Source organism: Gavialis gangeticus, unplaced genomic scaffold (genome assembly GCF_001723915.1).
Source record: "Gavialis gangeticus isolate Ggan-Ray unplaced genomic scaffold, GavGan_comp1, whole genome shotgun sequence".
Classification (NCBI taxonomy): Eukaryota; Metazoa; Chordata; order Crocodylia; family Gavialidae; genus Gavialis; species Gavialis gangeticus.
Genome location: NW_017729022.1, coordinates 54,703,525 through 54,713,125, shown reverse-complemented (window position 1 = coordinate 54,713,125; position 9,601 = coordinate 54,703,525). Strand labels below are relative to the sequence as shown.

The 9,601-nt window shown below is 39.3% G+C and overlaps 1 protein-coding gene across 1 annotated transcript in view; it reads right to left on the bottom strand.

Annotated features, from left to right (window-relative positions):
• The window catches only part of UHRF1BP1L (UHRF1 binding protein 1 like), a 113,039-nt gene that overhangs the window by 10,520 nt on the left and 92,918 nt on the right, over positions 1–9,601 (bottom strand). The window contains exons 14-16 of the mRNA XM_019515008.1: positions 4,367–5,817; positions 3,755–3,930; positions 1,853–1,992 (exon numbers count right to left, since the gene is read on the bottom strand). Coding sequence (XP_019370553.1) covers positions 1,853–1,992; positions 3,755–3,930; positions 4,367–5,817 — 1,767 coding nt within the window. The remainder of the gene's footprint in view (positions 1–1,852; positions 1,993–3,754; positions 3,931–4,366; positions 5,818–9,601) is intronic.

The window sequence follows — 9,601 nt, the reverse complement described above, 5'->3', positions numbered from 1 at the left end:
GGGGGGGAGGGGGGAGGAAGAGGGAAGGCAGGTACTGGCTATGGCAGAAGGTTCCTCCTGCCCTCCAGCAAGCCCCTAGCCCAGCCCAGCCTGGGTCTCACTGGAGCCACTCTACCTGCCAGGTGCTGGGGTAGGCAGAGGGCACGGGGGAGAGGCAGACCCTTGTCCTGGACCCAGGCACCCTGCATTGAGTCTTGGGGGGGGGGGGCAGGTTTCACAGCAGGGCTCCCGCCCACCCCCAGCTCCTGGCTCGGCCTGGCTGGGGGCTTGCCAGAGCCCCACCAGCCCTGCCTGTCAGGCACTGGGGGTGGATGGGCAGAGCCCTAGCCCTGCTTGGGGCTAGTTGGGGACAGGGGACTGTTCTCCCCCCTGTGGGTGACAGCAGGGGGTTGGAGGTGTGTGCCAGCCAGTCAATTAGGGATGGATAGGCTGGTTAGCAGGCTGGGAGGTGTGCTTTAGTGCCTCAGGCCCAAATGAAAAGTAAATGTTTGTTATGTTCAGTATTGGTTCAGTCTACGCAGCTTAGAAAAACCTACGTAGATTGAATTGATTCTGCCTCAGGCTTTTTGACTGTCTGCACGTAGCCTGAAAGACAAAAGTGACTCAATCTTCTGCTAATCAATACCAAACCGGGACTGGCCAAAAGAGTCACTAGAATACATCCTTTTATGCTCCTTCTACTAAGTTCTTTAAAGCACATGCCTAATTTTAAACCAATGATGTTGATCAGGTGCTAAATCAAGACTAAAGTAAAGAATCTAACTAGACACACTGGTAAGTTTACTGTGCCTTCGCTAGTCAGCACTTGCCCTATATTTTAATACTAGCCCAAAAACTTCCAAAAATCATTTTTTGCCACTCTTAAAAATCCATGTTAATTATTACTGCTACTATTATTACTATGGGGCAAATTTCCTAGGAGGCCTCAAAGTCAGCTTCTGTAAACAAGAAACGATATGCCAAAATTGAATTTACACATCTCAAAGTGTGTAATCAAAGAGCCTCTATTACATGCAAGCACAAGTTGCAATTATTAAAAATTTATCCAAATGGAGCTAATCTTTTAAAGGTGATTTCTAATACTTCACCAACTGTATTTCTGTGACAAATATCCCTAATAGTAAGATTAAAAGGGCAATTAGCACATAACGTATTGATATCTGTTATTTTTAAACGTCCTTCCCTACACTCAGATTACAGATTTCCACTCTGAACTATTCAGAGTGTTTACTGTGCAAGAAATTCATATTGACCAAGGAACAAGAATGTCATAAATGGACTAGCTGAAAGAGTAGATGTAATGACTATGGAAACCTCCTAAGGCAATTTATATGCACTGAGAAGGAAGGTGGTCAAAAGAGCATCTTTTTATTTTAATTTCATTGTATGATGTTACAAAGGTTGTTTAAAATATCACATTCATCATTTTGGATCTACATCTATAAAAGTGTGCCAATACATATATCTATGCTAACTGATTAACAATCTATAGCTATCAACATTAAAATATAAAGATATTAACAGTTACCCATTTTTTAAAACAAAAATTATGCCATCCATCACTAGAAATGATGAAAGCCACTTAACTGACATTCCCATTCATAAGGGATATGATGCATACTTTAGGCAGTAGTAGTAAATTTTCAGGAGAACTTTAAAAAAAAAGATCACCTAAAATCAGGTGTATACTGAAGTTCACTGTTACTTGTTACTGGGGCATTCTTATAATACACCTATGCAGCTAACAAATTCATAAGAATGATCTGAAAGTCATGTTTAGAAGACATTTTAAAATGCCATTTTAATGTTTAGTTTATTAAAACTGCTCCTTAATGAATTCCAACAGCCTTACCATTTCTTCATTAGTCTCTTGAGCACTTTCTGAAGCTGCACTGATGGCATCTGGAGATGATCCACCACAATTCTCAATCCCTGGTCCTTCTTCATGGACATTTTCTGGGGGGCTTTGGTAATTCATAACTGCAATAGCTTCTGTGAGCATAACATCAGAAAAAATAAGAGTCAATATAATATAATCTGTATTGTCCACAAATTAACAAAGCTAGTTTTATATATACTCTTAATACATTTTTTTAAATGGCTTTAGAATTTGATCTGGATTATAACATGAAGCTTTACGACTAATAAGAAAAACTAGCATAACGTGGCAGTAGTCCTTTTAGCTCTGGCCAGAGAATAGGAGAAATATCTGAAATTCTCTGAATCCTAACTTATCTATCCAGCTACTTTAAAAAACAATATATTTTCTTTGGGTGAAATTCATTCCATCTACACAGAGCCTAAATATTCAGACACACTGCGCAGGTAGAGTGTGGAACGTTTGGGGCAACTGAATCTATTTTTTCAACATACAGCCATGCTGAGGACTGGCTTCTATTCCAACTGTTAAGGCACCTGTAGCAACTCCATGCCTGTTACAGACAGCAATGAATGAAAAACATTTAAGTATGAATACTTATGTGGCTTCCGTGCTAGTATATGTAGGCTGGCATAAAAACCTTTCCTGCAGGGCTCCAGGGATACATCAGTCCTCTTACCTGCTACTTAATTTCTAGACATCCAATGCAGCCTTGTCTCTACTGTCTAAGAGATTCAAAAAGGGCCTTGTTTTAGTTTTTTGCATCAAAAGTATATTTTAACTTGCAAAAAGTTGGTTAAAGTACTCCAGAAGTCACTGATCTCATTGTACTCCAAAAGTCATTGACAAATCTTTTGCCCGATGCCTTTAAAAAAAGTAGCTGCAGCTCTGCTCTTTATAGAACTATGCAGTCAAGCTATCTCATATTTGTCACAGAAGTTTCTATTTCCTCAACAACTAGGGAACATACACCTTTTACAACCTGCAACGAAGCATCGTTTTTGAACACAACAAAGTTAAAAAAGGTGTGGGGAGGGAGGAAGCAATGAAAAAAAATACAAAGGCTTTTTCTGGAAATGCGGCATATTCCCAGAACTCCTATATAATGAGAGGTCTGCAAGATCAGCACCATTGTTTTTGTCTTGACAATGACATGAGCAACAACAAATAAATCGTGTAAAGTAATATAGGATTTGAGAATATTTCTCTATCCAGGTAGCAGGATACAAAGGAAACCAATCTTTTAAAGTCTTGCCATTAAAATCTGAAAAAACTAACGGATAATTTAACTCCACAGATTATATAATCCCTGCCTCTCATAATTTCTGAACCATCATGACTACAACATCACTTTCACACTACAGATTACATAAACTGATAGCTATCTAACATAAAGCCAAATAATTCCTAGATATTTATCAACGTTTCCCACTGAAGTTACTGGCATCTGATTGCAGAAATCAGTCAATAAGAAGTATAAAAGAAGAATGCTGTGTGAAGAGACTAGGACTCTTTGTGAAGAAACTGCTCCTATACTTGAAACTGGAAATCTTCATTCACCATTTCAGACTGAACAACACTGTAAGTTAGGGTACCAGTTTGCAACCATCTACTGTTGGCTCAGAAGTTCACAAACAGGGTGTAATTCCACTGAATTTAGTCATAAAAACAGCACAGCAGTGTTTCTCTCAACCAAAACAGCCACAAAGTGGGACAACTGGCAGTTCCTTTGCAATAGTACCTTGCCTAAGCAAAAAAATATTTAGATATCAACAGCTAGTAAAGTCAAGAGAACTGCTCAAATCCAATGAACAGAATTTAGCCTACAGGATACTTTCATGTATTGTATGCAAACATTTTGTTAAATCTGTTTACCTTTCTCGAGAAAACTTTGGCTATCACTTCCATCACTCTCTAGCAAATGTTCTTCTAACATCATGCTATCAATAGAAATGGTATCCAGAGAGACTTGTGATGGACTTCTCTTCATGTTCTTATAAGAAACAGAGAATGCAGGAAGGTTGGACGGGCAGCGTTCCTTAGGCTTTCCACTTTTTAATATAAAGATATTAGGAAGATATTACTTAAAATGAAGGGAATTCTACAGAAGAAAAATCAAAATCCTCTAACCCAGGAATTAAAAAATTAAATAAATAATTATATTTAATACAAAAGGATGCTATAATTCCTGGGGGGGGCGGAGGGGAGAAGACAGAAATAAAAGTGGAACATTAATTGATATTTGTCTATAAACAGTGTGTCGTTTTTCTGTATTCAAGAATACTGAATGAATATAAAATATTTAAAACAATTTTAAAAAGTTTAATTTGTATTTGTTAAATTACACACTCTTACTGTGTATTTACAGGATTTATAAATGCTTAACATGTTCTCTATCTTGAGATATTAACTTTTTACTTCTATTATCCCTTGATAATTGCTATGGTTGAAAAAAAATGTGAACTCAAAGTATTAAATCTTTTATACCTTAACACGGACTGGGATACAATTGTTTTAACCATGGACATTGTCTCTTTATTAATTTCATATTCTTCGGACTGTGAGGTAGTTTCTGATTCTAAATCAGCTCCAGTACCACTTTCCTGGTCATTTAATTTATTAGAAAGAATATTTTTGTCGTCATCTTTATCAGTGAAAAACTCAGTAGATTCTTCTTCACTGTTTAAAACATTCACTGAATCTCTATAGTACAAGCTACTTTTGTCACCTAATGGTCCACATATTTCTTCTGAATCGCTTCTGCTGAAGAGTCCACTTTCTTCTTCGCTGGTTTTCCCCAAGCATTTGTCTGAAGAATCATCCGAAAATGAAATTCTCTTGTGAAAATCTATGTCACTACTTGATTGAGACAGAACAGACAAATTTGTTCTGTTAACCTCAGTTACAGCATTAACATCAACACTACCAGTCTGTGTTGTATCAGTTAATTTGCTCTCTGATGCAAAAGCTTCTCCATTTTTCAAAGGGGAAAGGTCTGATGCCACAGGACTTTCTTCTTCCAAAACTGGAGACTTGCAGGGATTTGCCTGAGTTATTGGGTGCAATAAAAGAGCTATGTCTGCACTTTTAAGTAAGATCCCGATACAAACATCTGTTTGCTTTGCAGGTTTGCCTGTCACCTGTTCTACGTCTTTCCTTAGGTTTTCTAGAAGCATTACAAGAGAGGCATGGAGAAACAGCAAGAAAAGATATTGATAGTGATTGATTTGCATGCTCACGTGCTTTTCAATATGAACAAGGACATGAATATCTGCATCCGAAGAACCTGCAGACAGAGCCCCTGAACTGCTGTCTGAAAAACAAAGTTTTTGAATGCCATTTGTCAAGGGCTCTGTCTCACTCCTATAATATTCCTGTAAAAGTTTTTTGCGCTGTAGTCTATTAGTGAGGTCACTTGAGTCACTTTTTGGAATGTTAAAAGATGTCTGATTATAAGAAAACAGTTCCTTTTGTGACTGTGCAAATCTTACTGGCTGGCAAATCCAAAGTGAGAGTGGAAATGAGTCTACAAAGCTTATTGGTCGGCCTTTCCCACTTTTCATTCCTTCGTAATCTATCCAAAACTGGGAAAAATGCACAGCCCAGACATCAGTAGCTGCAGATGTTTTTAGTGCATATTTATTCAGCTTTGGGGTGACATACCCCTTATAAACATCATGCATCTTAGTGTCTTGTTCATGAGCATGTCTCTGGAAGATTGGATGCAGAAGATTAAAATTATTGGATTTGGGAAATTTGGTGAAAGTTCTACTGAAAAATTCACAATCTTTAAAGTTTTGGAACAAGGCTTCCAGGTCAGAGTGTCTACAGTTTGGAGAGTGTCTTGTGTTTGTAGCAATCATCTCAGAACTCTGAATAGATATTGCACGTGGCTGATCCTTATGGATTTCAGGTTTCTTTTCAGATGGAATGATGAACTGCAACAGAAAAATACGTTATACTAGTTACATGGAGATAGGCTACAAAGCTACACAGCTCAAAAGAAAACTGGAAAGTGATGCAAAGTAAAATAAATGAAAAGACTGAAAATAAGTTTTGTAGCTTGGCAAGCATATTACTATGGAATAAGTATGTTAGATAAACTTCCAGTTGTGCAGTTTTTCCATATGTTCCAAAAATGTTGATCAAGGATACTAGACAAACCCCTATTCATATGAAAATTCAACACTCATACAAAAATAACAAGGCCTTAGGCCAGGGATGGTCAAAATACATCCTGCAGGCTGTATTGAGCCCACCAATTAATTCTACCCAGCCTGCAGCACCAGCAGAGGCTGGAGTTGGAGTCAGACATGTGGGCCAGACAGAATCAATTGGTGGGCCCATAGGGGATGCTGGATGGAAGCAGCCCTGCCTGCTTGCCTGGCACCACATGACAGCCTGGAAGATGGAGTCTGACACTGCAGTGTCAGATGGGTGGGTAGGGCTACTTTTGCCCAGTGTCCCCCACTGCACCACCAGAGCCTCTCTCCTAGCACCACGCAGGAAGGGAGGCAGGCAAGGGGGGGAACTGAGCCCCCATCCCTGACCCCCCGCCCCCAGCAGGCGGTGGGGGGAGGCCAAGAGGCACAGCATTCTCTACCCCCTCCCCACCACAGCCTAGCACCACAGGTCTGTGAACGCACTGTGGCCTTACGCCCTATGGTTATACGGGGGGAATTCAGACTGGAGGAGGCACTTCCATTGCTTTTCAGAGAACTCTCTCTTATGCCAGAAATTATTTTGATTATCTGCATCCAGAAACTGTACCTTGGTTACCTGCAGTGGATCTTAGAGGAATATAGAGCATAAGACTAGAAGGGACCTCTGGGGTCACTGAGTCCAGGTCCCCTGTTACTACAGGCTAATGAAGAATCTGAAGGAGAATAGTGCACTTTATGGTTATTACTATGAGAGCAAACCAGAAGAATAATCGCTATTACAAGCCACTATTCAAACAGTACCAGGTCTTTTCCCAAAGTCACACAAATAATACCAGTCAGGAAAGTATCTTACTATTTCAGGGGCCATCACATAATTGTAAGAATTTATAAACTAAATATTGTAATCTCCCTAAAAATGGCAGTTATGAAGTCCAGTTCTTCTTTTGGAGCATTTCTTTGCCCTTCTTAGAGATCAAGATAAATTTATTTGGCAACTTAATTGTATTTTGCATCCTTGTTTGTTTCTCAACCAAGTCCTCACAAACCTAAAATGCACAAAATAACAAACTGATCAAATCTGTAATCATGAGAGTTTAGTTCTCGAGTACAGGGCTGCCCATACGGCAGTCCAAAGCCACCTCTCCCATTACTGCATGGTGCTGGTATAGCCGCAGGGGGGGGGAGAGGCCAGCACCAGGGACAGCAGATTCCAAGGGCCTGCCACCCCCAGTATTGCTCAAGCCACGTGGTAGCACCAGATGCAGCCCCCATAATTAGACAGCCCTGATCTATACATCCATTTTATGAGGTGTCTAAAGCTCTGAAGTGCAAGGTATGGTGAAGTAAATAGTATCTCATTATACAAAAGAAACAATCTCCCTGTGGCTAGTAAAACTATTTTAAGTTGCACACACACCAAAGTCCACAATGCTAAAGGAACATCAGACAGAACAACCAGGTAGCATCAAGGGCATATTTATTACAAGTGACATCCTCAAACAGCTACAGACATGAGATTCAAAAAAATCATGGTGATTTCAGCAAATTACTACTCTTCTCTGCTTAATAGATATAAAACTGTGCATAACGAGGCTTGCAATTTGTGGTTAGGAAAAGACTGCCCTTCTTCTACCTATACAAGATAAGAATGTAGACTGTGTATTCTCAACATACCTTTACAGAGGAGATGAATTAAGAGTTCTGCACTGAACCCAGAATACCCTTACTGCTGAAGCTCTCAGCTCCTGCCAAACTTCTGCATTCCTTACTTGCAATTTCAGGCATCCTGCCTACATTGTCAACTTGGGTTGTTTGTAATGAGCTATGGCTCCTAACTCCCTTGTAACCAAGACCATATTAGAAGAGATGGCAGTTGCTCACATGTCCTCTGTACTTCCTCACACAATTTTCTGCATTGTAGTCTGCTCAGTTTTCCAGACTCCGTTTTTTTGTTTGTTTTTTTTTTAGTTATTTGGCTAATAACTTTACAGAGTTAAAGCGAAAATATTTTGTTCCAAAGCACCTCCCAAACACCCCCTTCATACTGTACCTTTAACATTAGTCCATCAATTCTAACATCAACATGCTCGTCAGATTTTGAGTTGTCATTTAATTTATACATGGTCATGAACTGTGTAAGACTCTGTTTCAAATCCAACACGAACTGATTTAGCCAAAGAATGCTTCTCTCATCCAGAGTGAATTGCAGAGCATTCAGCTGGACATACAAGTTTGGAGCTGGAACTAAGAGAAAATGAAACAAAACAAAAATCAATTTTCTATGAAAAATTATTAAAAACACGCATACGCATTTATCTTCAAAAAATACAGAGCCATATAATCTCTCCTTTATGCTATTAATCAGGCAGAATAGGAGTAGGAGGTCAGAGGAAGTCCAAGTCCTATCATTCTTCCTTTCTTCTAACCCCAAAGCAATTCCCAGGTCCAATCCTGGCATGCAAAAGGCTAAAATTAAAATGGAACAGATTGGGTCAGAAAGAGGAGGGAGAACAAGGGGTGGGGTGGGTAGGGAAGGAAACGTCACAACGGCAAGGAAAGGGCAGGGCAACAAGCGAGTCACTCTCCTCAACACCATCCACAAGAAACCCACTAGGATTTCCACACATAAGATAATATTGACTTCTACCACATTACTAAAATACCTTGAACAGACCTTTTGTTACATTTTCATTACATTCCAGGAGTTTGACTTCTTTTGTGCAGCCAAGTAAGGCAAACATTCAAACAAAGTATATGTTGCATAATCAATATTTTATTTCTTGGTGAAAACACTATGCTGGCTTCAAACACAATGTTTATTAAAAAAGAAAAATCAATGCTTTAAATGGGTTTCTCAGAGCAAACACTGTGAAAACGGTAAAGTGTTTGTTTCACAATAAGTTTGCTTTACAAATGATTCAGTGCAAGCTCTACTAATAATTTTGGTTGTAAACCTTGAATCAATATGTTTTTCAAACCTGAAGTTACTGTTAGGCTTCACAAAAGATGACTATAATATGTAAGATTTATCTTGCAGAAAAAAAAAATCTTACTAGGATAATCCTTTTCATCAGGGTAGTAATATTCAGTGAATTCAATATGAATAGCTGACATCTCTGGTGGAAGATAAAGTGACTTTTTATTGCAAGAGATTAGTGTTTTAGGGGAAGAACGACATTGGTCTGCTGTAGAGACCTGAAAAAGACAAATGAGAAATTTTATTAATATACTACTTGATTTTTATGAATTAATTCAGTATAGCAGCCAGTAGTGCAACAGACTGTTCTACCTAACACAGGGGCAGGCAATTATTTTGGGTGGAGGGCCGCTTACTGAGTTTTGGCAAGCCATTGAGGGCTGCATAACAGGCAGCCAGGGGCAGATAAATATTAATTTTCTAAATTTTTTACAGGCCCCATGGGCCAGATAGAATGGCCTGGCAGGCTGCATCTGGCCCACGGGCGGCATTTTGCCCACTCCTGACCTAACAAATGGGATCTGCAACAACACTAAGCACAGTGTGGCAAACCCCACTATATATCTCTAGTTGCACCTGGTA